This window comes from Ailuropoda melanoleuca, chromosome 11 (genome assembly GCF_002007445.2).
Source record: "Ailuropoda melanoleuca isolate Jingjing chromosome 11, ASM200744v2, whole genome shotgun sequence".
Taxonomy (NCBI): domain Eukaryota; kingdom Metazoa; phylum Chordata; class Mammalia; order Carnivora; family Ursidae; genus Ailuropoda; species Ailuropoda melanoleuca.
The window spans coordinates 2036100-2051546 of NC_048228.1; the positions used below are offsets into that span (position 1 = coordinate 2036100).

The 15447-nt window shown below is 63.8% G+C and overlaps 1 protein-coding gene across 13 annotated transcripts in view; it reads right to left on the minus strand.

The window, feature by feature from the left end:
* MEGF6 (multiple EGF like domains 6) overlaps positions 1-15447 on the minus strand; it is an 88736-nt gene that overhangs the window by 61035 nt on the left and 12254 nt on the right. For 12 of the 13 annotated variants that reach the window (XM_034671097.1, XM_034671096.1, XM_034671090.1 and 9 more), the window contains one exon: positions 7444-7548. The exons of the other annotated variant lie outside the window; for it this stretch is intronic. In XM_034671097.1, coding sequence (XP_034526988.1) covers positions 7444-7548 — 105 coding nt within the window. The remainder of the gene's footprint in view (positions 1-7443; positions 7549-15447) is intronic. 13 annotated transcript variants of the gene reach the window in all.

Below are 15447 nucleotides of genomic sequence, written 5' to 3' on the forward strand. Positions count from 1 at the left end.
TGGCCAGGTGCGGGGCGGGAGGGGCGAGCCACAGAGCCCCCCACGGGGGCAGACTTCCGGGGCAATGAGAAGGGGCCCCAGCACAGTGGGGACCTCATCCGGGAGGCAGCCTTGCTAGCATGGCGGGTCCACACACGGGCGGAGGGAGGACCCCACGGCTTCCCAAGCAAGTTCCATCCATAGATGCACGTCCTCGCCTGTGCTGTGAGGGTCTCTCCCACATCCGGGCTGAGACCTCCCCAAGTGCAGGGCCCCCCGCATTGCACTAGTGTCCCGGCCCCATCCAGCTACCTCTGCTGACCAGGACACCTGTCCTTCAGGCACCCATGGGACGACCAAGCAGGCCGGGAGTGCTCCCGGGCAGACAGCCACCGTAGAGGCCCCCTGAGCTCTGCCTTCCTCCACTGGTGGAGAAAGTCTGAGGCAGTGAGGCTCTGAAGGGCACGGGGGGACAAGGGGCAGCTTCTGTGCAGACCGGGGGTCCCCAAGGACCTGGGGCCAGGCAGCCTGCCCCCCTTGGCGTGGCTGAGCCATCAAGCGTGGCCGGCTGGGTGCCATAAAATCTGGCTCTGCGGCTTCTTGGAACAGTGGGCGGCTGCTGGCTCCACTCAGTCCAGTGGGCTACTGGGAAAAATATGCCAGAGGCCCAGGAGAGGCCCCTTGGCCCCAAACACACGACAGGGAGTCCCTGCACCAGAGCCTGTACATCCCAAGGTAACGCCGGTCTGGGGACCCACACGGACACCACCCAGGCTCCCTCACCTCAGCCAGCCCAGCGCTGGTGGGTCCAAGAGGCTGTCGGCCAACAGTGAGCTACCACGGAGTCCAGCAGGTCAGGAAGGGCCTGGGCTCAGTGTCCCCATCTATAAAATGGGACAAGCACCCAGCCCGCCCAGAGTACCCCCTAGGATCACCCTTGCAGTCCACGGACAGAGCACTTCACAGAAGAGTCTGGGTCAACTTTGGGGAGGGGGGACAGGGCTTTGTGGCTGAGGCAGGCAAAGAACAGAGTCACAGTCCTTTCAGGAGACCACCCAGGAGGATGGGGCGGGGCCTGTAGCCTAGGGCAGGCTGGGGGGCCGGGAGGCAGGGAGGCCTTGTCCTCTAAATCTGAGCCTCAATCCTGCCTGGACAGTAGGCCCCACGTCGTCGGCAGGGGCATTGAGCTGCCCACTCACCAAATGAGCAAGGGGGCAGGCTCACAGACCCCCACTACTGGGAGGGTCTGCGCCTTGGTCCTCCTGCCTATAATTACACCATAAGCTGACCCCCGACTCTGGAGTCAGTCCTGGGAGAGGCCCACGGCCCTGCTGTGCACGAGGCAGGCCCGGAGGCCACAGTCATCCCAAAAGACAGAAGCGCCTTTGTGGCTGGTTGCGGGGGGGAGGTCAAACCTGGAAGTTCAGCGATTCACTGTGTGGACACCAATGTCTCTCCCAGAGTCAGCCACTCTGAAAGAGCGGCTCGGGCTCTGCGTGTGGCCAGCCTCGGCTGACCCAGAACAGACCGTCTGCAGACTGGCTGCCCTGCAGGGATGTGGCCAGGCCCGCCTGCTGGAGGGACCGGCAGCCGCCACACCTGGCCCAGCCAACCACCAAGAACAGCAGGACGGAGGCCAACACCCGCCCCTCCATCTGACCCCCAGGCCTTCCCCTCCCAACGGCCAAGGTGGCCCCCAGGCCAGGCAGACTCCCCAGAGCCACGTCCTGCAGGAAAGTGAGGCTCTAGAGATTTCGGGAGCTGTCTTGGAAGGACGTGCTCCCGCAGCTAAGGCGGACGTGCGTGAGCACAAAGCCCGCAGCCGCTCCAGCCCCTCAGGTGGGACAGGAGCGCAGCGGGCCACCCAGACAGAGGAGAGCCACGCACCGCAGGTCACCGCATGGCTGGCTTTTCTGATGACCTAGAAAGCGGACCCAGCTCCTCAAAGGCTGGACCCTCAAGGCAGCCTCCCAGGGAAGCCAAGGGGGCGGCGTGTCCCCAGCCCGGGGGGCAGGTGCCGGGTGCTCACAGGGCTGCCCCCGGCTGTGGGGGTCAGAAAGCACCCAGCTGCTGAAGGCCGACAGGACTCTCCGACCGCCCTGCCACCACACCACGCTGTACAGGGAAGGGTGCAGGGAACCCGGAACCACGGCCCAGGATCAAGGTCAGGGGCAGGTCGAGACAGGTTAACCCGAGACCACATCCACAGGACAGTGGCCGAGCTGCCTCTGAAGGACTCAGGCCAGGCCGGGGCCGCTGTGGCTGCCAGCTTGGGGACAGCGACGCCACGGCGGGTGGCAGGACCACCAGGGTGCTGGAACCTGGCCTCGGCGGGCCGTGCCCCCAGCCCCTCAGGGGCGGGCAGCACTGACTGACTTCCCCTCCCCTGCCCACCCCTTGATGAGGCCCAGGCTCCCGCGGCAGCAGCAGCTCCCAGCCCTGCTCACAGCGGCTGGCCAAGAGCAGCCTGTGCTGGTGTCTGGACCTCGGGCCAGGGGTCAGACTCCCACCCTCAGACACAGTGGGCAGCACTGAAGGGAGCCTGGGAGGGCCTGCTTCCTCTCCATGGATCCATCATCCCAATTTAGAAACAGAGCCGCCCTTGAGCCAGGGCCAGGGGCTCGGACCACGGGGCCTGCTCCCGCCCCCATGCCCTGCAGGGACAGCGGCCTGCTCCTACTGGCCTGCTTCCCAGCACGGCCGCCTCCAGCCCACACCCAGGGTCCCCCACCCGCCGGCTTCCTGCTCAGAAGGCAGGACCCATCAGGGCACGGAGGCTCCAGGCAGGACCTCTGACCTCTGTCCCTGCTGGGCTGGCATGGGGGTGGAGGAGCAGTTCACACTGGGTCCCCCGGGGCACCTGCCAGGCCAGCCAGCCCCCAGGCAGCTGTCTCGGCTTCAGGTCTTCCACCGACCCAGAGAGGGCAGCCAAGGGCCCTGGGGGTTCCAAGCTAACTGCTAACTGCAGTCCCCACCCAGGCCCTGCAGGCCACGCTGACTCACTCTCTCCTCTCTGCTGCCCTGCTCTAGCCTCTCTTTCCTCTGGAAAGCCCACCCTGAACCACCTGCACCTCCCCAAACCTTTCCCAGCCCACAGGCCCACCTCCTCCAGGAAGCCTTCCAGGCCGCCCAGCTCTCTGCTCAGCTGGACTTGAGAGCCAGAGTCCCAAAACCACCTCAGAGACATTTTACAGGTGAGGAAACTGGGGCCTAGAGGGAAACCAAAACCAAAGTTTCTTGGACGGAGAAAGTACCCAGAGATAACCCAGGCCTGAGTTTTCCGTCTGCTTCTGTCCCACGAGGTCGGGTGAGATCAAGGCCCAAGGCAGGACTGGTGGCTCCGTCATGACGCCCAGTGTACAAGCAAGCCATGCCAAGAGGTGGTACGCTCCGGGAGGCTGTGTCTCCTGCCTGGATTTCCCTTAAACCCTATGCCCGCAGCCAGGAAACGCGCGCGTGGCCAGCAGGTACTGGGGGGTGGGGGCGTTGGCCCACGCTCACTCGGGAGCACACACGCGTGATCTGGGTGCGGAGGGGAGACAGCCGTATTTTCTGTGGGTGCAAACCAGTCCTGCTGGATGGATGGGACCACTGCAGCCCAACCAAGGACAAGGGGTCCCCGCGGTACACGCCCTCCTCTACTGACTGATGGTGCCGACCCACAGGGCAGGGGGGCCCTTTGTCCTGGAGGTGTCCCCACCCCAAGCCACCGGAGGGAGGGGCCACGTGTGAGCTGCGCCCCACAGTTCAGGCATGCTTTGTAGGCACTTCCCCCAAGAACCAGGGACAATCCCCAGCCACCGGGTCATCCACCCGAACGCCTTCATGCCCAGCAGACCAGGTCTCTGGGGAGAGATGGCACTGCCAACCCCACCCCCCTCCTTCCACCGGGGTGCTGAGCCTCACCTGCATGGACACCTGGGACCTGCACAAAACCACCCTCCCTCTCCACCTGACAAACAGGGGACGCTGCCCAGGGTCACACCTCCAGGACACGGAAGCTGGCCCTGACTGCACCGAGGCGGGGAGCTCTGCTGTGGGTGCTGGGGCCCAGCCCCACACACTCGGGGGCCCCACCCTGGGCTCTGCCAGCACAGGCCCCCTTTGTGTTCCTGCCCCATGCTGTGCAGAGAGCCTTCCGCCTTCCTGGAGGGGGATGGGGGCGGGTGGAGGTGGAACAAAGGGCTAAGCCACTGCCCCCCACACACTCCACAGCAGGGGGGGGCCCTCTTCATAGGGTCCCCCTCCCCCTCTGCTCTCCACAATCAACCCAGCGGGGTGCCTCCCTCCCTCCCACTCTTTGATTCAAATGAAAGAATTTGGGGAACCAGAAAAAAATATGGCTTCTATTTTCAAAACTGGAATCAATTATAATTGGGGGGTTAGTTAAATACTCCCGACTGTGCTGAGGCTCCGTCTGCCTCATCCAGACCCAGATGGAGAGACTGGAGGGCGGTGCTGTCGGGGGTGTGGGCGGGGCACTGGCGGGGGCGTCCCTGCAGGCGGCGGGTCCTGCACACACCACCCTGCACACCCGGCCTTGCACACCCAGCCCCGCACACCCCACCCTGCACACCCGGCCTTGCACACCCATCCTGTACACCCCATTCTGCACGCCCCGCCCTGCACACCCCACCCCACACACCCACCCCTGCACACCCCGCCCTGCACACCTGGCCTTGCACACGCAGTTCTGCACACCCCGCCCCACACCCACCCTTGCACACCCAGCTTGCACACGCAGTTCTGCACACCCCACCCCGCACACACAACCCCGCACACCCACCCTGCACACCCACCCTGCACACCCAGCCCCACACACCCACCCCTGCAACACCCACCCTGCACATCCAGCCTTTCTTCCAGCAGGCAGTGCCTCAGCAGGAAGCCCAGCAGCCGCCCTCCAGCTTGATCTACCGTTTCCTGAAGGCCACATCTACCCCCCAACTGGCCACTCTCCCAGAAAGCCTGCCTACCCCAGAGGGCCGAGGCTGGTCACAAGCCCAGGTCCCCGGGTACAAAGTCAGGGTAGGGTGGGGACCAGGGGATCTACCCCTCTCTCTCCGAAGCAAGGCTTGATGCAGCCCCACTGAGGTCTAGCGCTACACTGGGAGCCAGCCGAAGGTTCCAAGGGCTCAGTGGGACAGAATGCACTTCCAGCCCCAGGTCTGCTGAGTGGTAAGCAGCTGCCTGACCTCCCTGACCCTGGGTTCCTCCTCAGCACAGGGAACACAGGGTGCACCGAGATGGCACAGGCTGGCCTCCAGGCCCCGAGAGGCCACCCCCGCCATCGCTGTGGAGAGCAGGGACTGCTCTGGAGGCAAAGTCAAGTCTGGAGCCCAGGCCCATGAAGCTAGAGGGCAGAGCATGTGAGCACTGCTCCCACCCCACCCAGAGACACCAAGTGTAGGCCTGAGCCCACCCCACAGGTGTGGCCCTGGGACTCTCCCACGGACACAGGGTCACTTGCTGGATGCTGAGCTCCCCCATGCTGAGCTCTCTCCCTACAGTGCCCCTGCAGTCCTCGAGCCCCCCCCCCCATACCCAGGAAGCCAAGTGTTACGGTCTCAGGGTGGGGTTGGCTGCTCACGCCAGAGGGAGCACCAGCCCGGGAGGCTCAGAGCTGGGCCCTTGGACAGAGTCAGGCCAGGAGCAGAGGGGTGGCCAATGGCTGACAGGAAGCAGGGGCAGAGGAGCAGGGGGTAGGGCAGGTGTCCCCAGCTGCTTCCTGGAGGACGTGACCAAAGACAGGCCACACAACAGCATCACCGCCTCACGGCCCTCCCCCGCAGCAGGGACCACGGCAGCATCTCCACAGCCCTGTCCCAGCAACATCCCCAAAGGGAGCTTGCCCCTGGAACCAGCTCTCTCACCCCAACCTGAATGAAACTCAAACCAAAGCAGCACGCAGTTCACTGAGGTCGGCAGAGTGAGTCCGAAGGTTCCCAAAGCATTTCCCCACTTGCACCCACGGCCATAAACACCGACCAGACCGAGAAGAGCTGTGACAGCTGGCCCCCTCCATCCAGGCCTAGACCCAGCCTGGAGCCCAGCCGGCCTGGGGGGGGGGGTCACACCTGGCCAGCCCACTGAGGGGCTCAGGGTCCTAAAGTCAGGAGGTCTGGCTGGGGCACCCTCACTCCATGGCCCAGGCATCTGTCCGCCCAGCCCACAGAGCCCATGAAGCAGCAGGATCGCGAAGCTAGCTCAGCCAAGAACATTCCGGCTAACAGAAGGCATTGGTCAGCAACCAGAGCCACCTGACCAGCTTCTCCAATCATCAGCACCCCCAGCTGCTGGCACCTGTCTCAGAACTTGGGGACCCAGCCCCTCCCCAGGACCCCTGCCCTCAGCCCATGCTGGAGGCAGGGGGGAGGCCACCACATGTGAACACACAGGGACCAGCCAGCAGGCAGGGTCCCCAGTACAAACAGGGGGCCTCCCGTTCCCCACGATTCACTGATGCCCGCCCCCTTCCCGGCCGCCTGCTGGGCTCCGAGGCACTGGAGCGCGGCGGACGTCCGTCCTGGCATCCACCTGGAAGGAGCCTCCAGCCGCCCGCTAGGAGCACGTTCAAAGCTCCGGAAACCGTCTGCAAGTATTTCACCTCACTGGGCGGCTGTGGCTCTGCGCCCGTTCCGACGGGACCCTGAACGCTCACGTTCAAAGAAAAAACTCTGGACAAAGCAGGGAACCCTGCAGAAATGCTCGCTCCTTCCCGTCACAAAGAACTTGAACCTCTGTGCGGGGTCTTTTCAGGATTTTTCACGTGCTTGCGTGCACTTTTCTTTACAAAAACTCCAACGCCCCCACACCCACGATAAAACCACAGGCCCCCAAAATGGTATGACTTAGGTTAAGCCCCACTTCCACAAACCAAGCCCCGAACCTGGGAGCGGCACCTGCCAGCAGCCGGCACGGGAGCTCAGCTCCAGGACACGTCCCCGTGAGGAGGGCTGTCTTGCCTAGCGACAACTTCCCTTCTCCTGCTCTTTCTCTTCCCCTTAAAAATCTTTCCTTTTCTGCTAGATGGGATTCCGCCTGATTCATGAATCCATTAACAAAGCCAACAAGATCTCAAAAATCCACTCGGTTGAGTTTCTGTTGTTCAAGGGCGTGTAGCCTAGCTCGGTTTTCATGACGTATCAATTCACAGATATGCCAAGTTTCACTGAACCAATCGCCTCCAGTAGGACCCTGCATGCCCCCCATGTTTCCACATGAAGGACACAAGGTGCTCCAGCAAGCCAGGAATGCTGCTTGGAGACCCCGGGACAGGCCGCTTCCCAGCTGCCCAGCAACCCGGCCAGGCCCTGCCCACCTGTCTGGGGGCCACGACTGGACAGGCTCTAAGATGACAGGTGCAGAGGCATCCGTGGAGGGGGTCTCAGGGTCGCTCCCCCAACAACCTCAGATGAACCGCAGGGAGCAGGGTGAGGGGTGGGAGAATGCCCGTCCACTCACCGTACTGACAGCGGGGACCCTGGAAGCCTCGGGGACAGTAGCAAAGCTGGGCTGAGCCAGGCACGCAGTGGCCGCCATTGAAACAGAGACCAGCGCTGCACTGGGCTGTGGAGAGAGAAGAGAAGGTGTGTAAGGGGGGGCAGCAGCCCAAGCCCACCCACAGCATCCTTGGGGACCCTCTCCCACGTCCCCCAGGAGGCAAAGCCTCAGGCTGGCTGGGACCCAGACCCTCACCACAGAGAGGAAAGCCCTCTTCCCATGGAAGCCCAGACTGCATCTTAAGAGCCGATACCCGACCACAGGGGACGGGGGTGGGGGGCGTCTCCCAGGCTGGCAACCCCCACCCTGCCGTCAGGTCACTGGTCCCAGCTCTGTTCTGTCCTGGGTCACACACCGGCACGGCCACCAGAGCCTGAGGAGGTGGGGAGGGTGGGCAGTGGGGGAACGACCCGCTGCTGAGCTCCCGCCCCTCCTGCTCAGAGACCTGAGCGTGCCAACCACCAGGCTGCTCGCCCCCTAGGAGGGGCAATGCCAGCGCAGGCCAGCAGAGCCCAGGTAGGAGGGACGGAGGGAGGGGTCGAGCCTGGGAGATGCTGGTCCCCTCCTCCTTCTCTAGAGGAGACCCTTGCTCCCAGACCCTCGCCCCACACTCCACCCCACTGGGCCCAGGAAGCTGCCCACCCGTGGCTTGGGGTGCCGACGAGCCCCATCCCCCCTCCCCAGCACTAGTGTGCGGGGCAGGAAGCAGCTGGCCGGAGAGGTGCGGGCTGTGGGTGGGGGAGGGCAGGTCTGTGAGGCTTGCCAGGCAGCCGCTCAGGGCCCGAGGGTCCCAAACTGCCTGCCGGTCCCGTCCCAGCGAGAACACCGACCCGGGCTGGACAGGATATCCCAGCACCGATTTCCTGGCCCTGCAGCCATGGCCCGCATATCCCTGCGCACCGGAGGGCACGGCCAAGGCAGGTGGGCTATGCCCCCACCCCGGGACCCTACCAGCCCGGCCCTGAGTCCGGAGGCTTCAGGGGCACTCGATGGGTGAGTGGATGCTCTGCAGAGTGACCTCCCCCCAAAGCCTCCAGCGCCTGGCGTGAGCCGTGGGCTCAGTGACTTCATGGGTCACTGAGGGCACCCCCACCAGGAGCAGGGAGAGAAACTGGAAGGTGGGAGGCCTGAGGGAGGGCTGTCGGCCAGGCACATGGGTCCAAGCAGCCCTCTGGGCTGGACACTAAGCTGGATAAGGAAACAGGCTCAGAGACAGGCAGTATGTGGCCCCAGGTCACACAGCCAGCGAGCAGGGACCAGGCCCCAGATTCCTCTATGCAGAGCCTGGGGTCAGGAAGGGCCTCTGTGGAATGCTTCTTCATCCCTGTCCCATACCCATGGCTGTGTCCCAGTGTTGGAGGGAGCACTCCCCCTTGTTCAGGCCACCCTGCAGGCAAACTCCAACCTCACAGCCTCCTCCCTCCAGCCCCACACCTGCAGCCTGAGGATGCGTCTGAAATGGGACAGGAGTGGGGGGCTGGGGACGAAACAGTGCCTCAGGGGTGTGGGGAGGACACACACAGTGACCCTGGAGCCCGCACAGGGAAGCCTGGCAGAGGGGCCGACCCGGGCTGTGGACAGCATCAGCGTCCCCGATGGTAAGAGCCCGGAAGCCACCTCCAGAGTACATGGAGGCCACCTCCCCCTCCAGCCACAGCACCGCGGTGCCAGTGAAGGCCACCGTCCCCACTCGGCCTGCTCACCCACTTTCTCCGCCCCGCAGCCGCTGTGATCTCGTCCAACGGAAGCCGGCCCGCAAGGTGTCTGACTGCAAACCCTTCGGTGGCTCTGCACTGAGCGCGAAGCCCCCCCGCACCGTGAGCCCGCCCATCTGACCCCAGAGCCGCTCTGGGCTGCCACCTGCCTGGACAACCTGTGTCTTCCCCAAATGTCACTTCGTCACGGGGCCACCCAAAGCGCCAGACACATAGTGCCCACAGCACGGCACCCTCTCCCCCTGCGGCCACGGACTCCCTGAGCGCGGGCGCCAAGGTGTCCCGAGCACCACCCACGGCGCTCCTGGGCCCCGCCCGCACACTGACTGCTCCAGGGGCCGCTGAGAGCTGGCGAAGGGATGGAGGCAAAAACACACTACACGCATGCAGAGCCGTGTGCACACAGGCTGTAGGGGGAAGGACAGAGCCGGGGTGTCCCCAGATGGAGGGGTGCACGAGGCAGCACGGCCACAGAAACGAAACCAGGAAAGACAAAGACGCAGGAAGCTGGACCCCGAACCGAGAAAGGCTGCATCTGGGGAGGCGCACGGGTGCAGGGAAGTCGGGGAGCCGCAGAGGGAGGCCTGGGGAGCAGGGCCTGCTTGGGGGCATGGAGCGGTGCTGTGCAGGAGTGGCATATGGGGCCAGAGAGGCCCCCAGTGCACAGGCCAAGGAGTGGGCACCACCCCAAGGGCCTGGAAGCGGGGGCCTCCCCTGCATGACCCCACCTGGGTGGCCAGGCAGCACGATGGGAACCCCCCTCCCCCGTGTCAGGAGGGTCGCCTCCAGTGGCAGAGCACAGCCCACTCCCCCACCCCTCGGAAGGGGCAGCACAAACAGAGGACAAGGACCCCAACCCCCGCCGCTGAGGAAAGACTCAGCCCAAGCAAGCACTGCAAGAACTCACACCCAGGCAGACAGAGCTCGGGAGCCGGAGCCTGGCTTTCACATCAGCGTGTCTGACAGCCTCCACTAGACACGGGGAGGCCCCGCACAGGAGGAAGGACCAGGCAGACAGGAAGACGGACCAGGTCAGAAACGCTGAACAAAAACCATGAGAACTCGACACGTGGCTGTGCCTGAAGGCTGGACAGACGCCCTGCAGACAACTCAGAGATCTCCAAGTGACAAATGTGTTCTCGACTTCACAGTCATGGATTTTTCCAAATACCTACTATGTTCCGGGACTGTGGCAGGGGGTCTGATGGGGACCATCCCTCAGGCTTTCAGGTTGGCCAGGCCTGCAGCCACAGGATCTCAGGGGTCCCAGAAGGAACGGTCTGTCCCCGCGAGAGGGAGAAAGGCCAGGGCAGCCGCAGGTGACCTGGCCGGTGGGGCCCACAGGGTGGGCTGTGGTCTCTGAGGCCAAGCAGGCAGAGGGAAGGCCTGAGCCAGGGGAGTCCCACGGGGCTGGAGAAGCCCCCCAGGAAGCACTGTGCACGCCTCTCCCCCTGCCCCAAACCCCTGCTGGCTCCCTGTGGCCCAGATGCCTTAGTGGGCAACGCCTGTCCATACACGTTCGAGCTCTGGTCTGATATGTATCTGTGGGTTAGAAGCTCAGCTTAAGCCCCAGGACAGGCGGTTTACACATGTGGAATACAATATTCTCAGCGACCTTCACACTGCCAAGTGTCTCCTCCACACCACAGCCTGAGCCTGAAGCCGGACAGGTGACGCGCAGCAGCCTGCTTCCAGGGCTGATGGGTCTCCTCGCCCATGATCTGAACAGGGAAGGAGGAATACCGCCCTTCCCCGTGTGCAGAATGGGGCTGGAGGTGAAAGGACAGTGACCGTTCACCAAGCGTCCAGCTTCCCCACACCAGGCCTTTGCTTTGGGGTGAAACAGGATGGGTCTACCCATATCCTCAGAACCACAGGCTGGCAGGGCCCTGATGGGGGCACAGTCCCCAGGGCGAGGGCAGCGCGTCTGGACATCTATCTTTTTTCTTTTCCTTTCTTCCTTCCTTTTTAAAGATTTATTTATTTATTTATTTGAGAAAGAGAGCATGCACGCGGGCATGCACGCACATCAGGGGGGGAGGGGCAGAGGGAGAGCATCTCAAGCAGAGCCCCCGTTGAGCACGGAGCCCAACTCTATCCCATGACCCATGGGATGACCCGAGCCGAAACCAAGAGTTGGACACTCAACCAACTGGCCCACCCAGCACCCCTGGACATCTTCTGTGGTATCTTAACGCCAGCCACTCTCTCTTATGGTGGGTGACAAGAAACACCTGCGCTTGGCTGGACCTCACATGAACCCTACGGCAAGCAGCGGGGTGGCACCTGTCCTGGGGTGCACTCACCACGGCAACGGGGCTCCACTCCTCTGCAAGGGCCGGGCCACTTCCCCAAATGGGCACTCGGCTGAGCCCACAGCCCCTCCTCTTCTCTTCCCAAGGAGCTACCTGCTGGACAGCTGAGCGGCCTCAGGCGGGACAGGTGTGATCCGGGCCAAGTTTCTCCTGGTCTGCTGGGCCACCCCCGCCCCCCGCAAGCTCTGAACACATGGCTGAGGTCATCAAATGTGCGTGGGGCTCAAACGTCAGCCTTCTGGAGGCCAGTACTGCAAATGAGCCCTGTCCCTGGACACCTCTGTCCACGCAGCCCAGAGACCCCTCACTCATCCTGTAGCCCGAGCAGGCCAGGGCTGGAGGGAACGACTCAGACCCAAGACAAAGCTCCTGGCCAGGGACCCTGCTCTCCTGTGGTTTGTCCCAGCTGCACGGCCTCCTATGCGCCTCCCGTGCTGAAGCCTCTGGCTCCCGTCCACTCCCTGCAGTGAGGGCTGGGCCCAGGAGCAGGGGAGCCCCGTCCCTGCGCCAGGTCCCCCACGGCATCCCCAGAGGGGGGGCACGCCTGTCTGCTGGCTGGGGCTGAGGTCACATCCTGATCAGGTGTGCAGGGGACCTCAGCCCCTCCCTGCATCCAACACAGAATTGTCAGGATGGAGCTGAGAGGGGCCTTTCGGGAAGCAGGTCCCCTCCTCTCTGGGCCACAGCTCCTCCACTGTAACTCGGGATCAGCCCACCACCAAGACACGTGGTGGACGTGGGGACCCAAAAAAGCCACCCGCGTGAGTTCCCGGTGCAGGCCTGGCTCACGGAAACCCAGAGAGGCCAGATCGAACACAGCCTACCAATCTGACGACAGCTGGTCCCCGGCTCCCACACTCGGCAAAGGAAGCCGGTGTACCAGCAGCAGGCACGGTCCTGCCCGTGGCCGAAGCCTCCAGGCAGCCAGAGACAGGGTGTGTGCCACGCACCCCGGGTGCCCAGGAAACTCTCCCAGGGCTGCTGGGGCACACACAGCAGGGCAGAACCCCAAGAGGACACACGTGCCCCAACGCTCCTCCGGCAACCGGCCTGGGAGGCCGGCACCAGGCAGAGTCGGGGCTGGACCCGGCGCAGAGCACCTCTGTCCACCACCATTGGAGGCATTCAGGGGTTCAAACAACGCCGGGTAGGGGAAGCCCGGACGAAGGGGGTGACGGTGAGGACGACACTGTGCCCAGGCCCCCTGCAGGGAGGCTAGATCAGCACTGTGGCTCAGGGTGGCCCTCACCTCATCCACCAAGCCACAGGGCAGCCTCTAGACCTCAGCGAGGTGCTGGGGGAGGGGCCAGGAGTGGGAACCACAGAGCCCACCTCCCTGCAAAGGGCGGTGACGGGATGGAGGCCACTTCCCTGGGCACCCAGGGGACAGGGCAGGCCCCAGGTCTGCTTGGTCCCTCTGTCCCTGTTCTGCTACTGGACCTGCTGGCCTTTGACCCAATGCTAGCCAGCAACGGGAGGCCTGGAGCCCAAGCCCCCACCCCACCTCCCCTCATCCCAGACCCTTGCTGCAGGGAGGGAGTCACTCGGGCTCCCAGGTCCCAAGGAACAGCCGCACCAGCGCCTGCCCCGGGGCCCCGGGACTCTGAGGCCGGGCTCCGCCATGGCCGCGCACCCACCTGGGCTGGAAGGCAGGGAAGCTCCGCGGGAGGACCGCAGCTGCAGGCGTGAGCAGACCCATGCACGTGTGCACCCACGCAGGTGTGAGCACTGCAAGCAGGCACATGGTGCACACACGCGCATGGGAGCATGAGCACGTGTGTCAACTGTGTGTGTACGTGAGCTCGTGCACGCATGAGCACACGGGTGTGGGCATATGTCCGAGGGCGAGCGTGTCAGCACACGTGGGACCATCCACGTGTGAGCATGTGTGACTGTGTGCCATGCATGTGTCCATATGTGCGTAAGCACATGCATGAACCGTGCCCGTGTGTGTGAGGCTGTGACATGGGTGAGCTCGCCTGGGTGGATAGCATGCTGGTCCAGTGCACGAGTGTACATGAGTGTGCATGAGTGTGCAGACATGCCCGGCACAGCACCATGTGAGTCTGGGTGTGCCTCCACTATCCGGAGACACCTAGGGGATGAGGGGTCACCACAGAACAACACGCCCACCCCTAGCAGCCGCGTGGGCATCTCTGTCCACAGCGCGGACAGGATGGCCAGAGCGCCAGCTCTGCAGATTCCCACGCTGGGCGCAGGGCTGACACACGTCCAGATCGGAAAAGGAAACGCGAACGGCGAGGCAGGAAGGCAGAGGGCGGCCGTCCCCGGGTCCCCCAGCAGCCTTCCTGCTGCTCCTTCCCGTGCCCCAGGATCACAGAGGAGACGGCCACGTCCCAGGCGGGACGCAGGGAGGGAGAGCTGTAGGGCAAGCCTGCCAGGTGGTCGGCAGCCTGGGCTTCTGTCCCCTTGGCCCACGTGCAGCCCGTCCCAGGCTCCCGCATCAATCCCCCCCACACACACTCACGCAAAGCCCTCACAGGCCACAACTTTTTTCCCAGCTGGCCTGGCATCCCCTGGGCAGCAAGAAGGCATAAGTGACAACGATGGGCTGGGACAGCCTGTGGAGAAAGCTCTGGGTGGTCACCCTGCAGTGTCCTGCCCAGGCCACGGTCACCTCTGAGGGTCTGCTTCAGAGTCAAGGGCCCGATGCCCCACACACCCCAGGCACACATGGGGTCCTATGGGGCTGGGCCATGCTGTCCAGACCCAGTTCGCCCTCCGTCCATACATCCAGAATCCGGGCACGTCTCAGCGCGCTCTGCTACCTGCCAGGACCAGGCCCAAGGTGGCTCCTTGACAGGCCTGCGTCACCTGTGCCCTCCGTAGCAGACCATGTCCCTCCCCAGTCAGACCCTGCACGGGCTCCCCATCCTCACAAGGGCCCAGGGACCTCAGAAAGTGACCTTGTTTGGAAAGAGAGTCTTTGCGGGTGTGTCTAAGGCAGGGACTGAGCTCGCACGGATGCGGGCGGGCCCCGCTCAGAGACAGAGGAGGACGCTCAGGCAGAAGGGGGCTGACGCAACCACACGCCAGGGAGCGCCCAGGACAGCACGGGAAGGATCCCCCACACCTGGATGGCACACCTCCGGCCTGCAGGGACTGACGGAGCTGTTTCAAGTCCCGCCCAGCCCCGCCTGGTCCGATGCCCCTCCCCCACCTCAGCTTTCCAGAACCGCGTGTGCACGTGCCTGCCTGCGTGCCTGCTGGCACAGGAGAGCAGCTCCAATGGAGGAAGGGCCAGTCCCAGTCTCTGCCACTGCTGCCTCCCGCGTGTGAGCACAGCGCAGGGCACGTCGTCAGCCCCGCACAAACGATCATCCAGCAGATCGCCTGTGTCAGTTTCCCAGGGCATGCTTTAGGGACACTTTATTTTTTCGACTTTGTTGTATCTTTTTATTCCTTTCTTTTTAAAGAAAGAATTGGTTTGGAAAATATTACATAGTCTTTCTCAGGAACCCACAGGACACAGTAGCCTGTTAAATGCTCTGATAAGTCCTGCAATGACGGACCCTACTTCACTGCTTTGCGCAGAGCTTCCCGGACCACAGAACCCCTCCCATCCCACAGCTGCAGCTCCTGGCACGTGCTCAGGCTCTGCCTCTCCATCCCGCGGCCTCCACAGACGGCCGGAGCTCAGCCTACACGGAGTTAGAGCAGGGAGCCACAGCGCATCTTCCAGGCACCTCATTCCTGGGACCATCTAGGTCAGGGTCTGCGTGCAGCAGTGGGAGTAGACACCCACCCTCACACTTAGGGCCCCCATTATGAGGGGGAGCCAGGGCCCAGGGAAATCTTCAGCCCACTGAGATGGCCGTGGACGGGAGAGGCACCAGGCAGGAATCCGGCACCCCAACAGCATAAGGGGTCAGCGCCCAGCTGCCCAAGGGGCACCCACGTACCATGCAGACCCG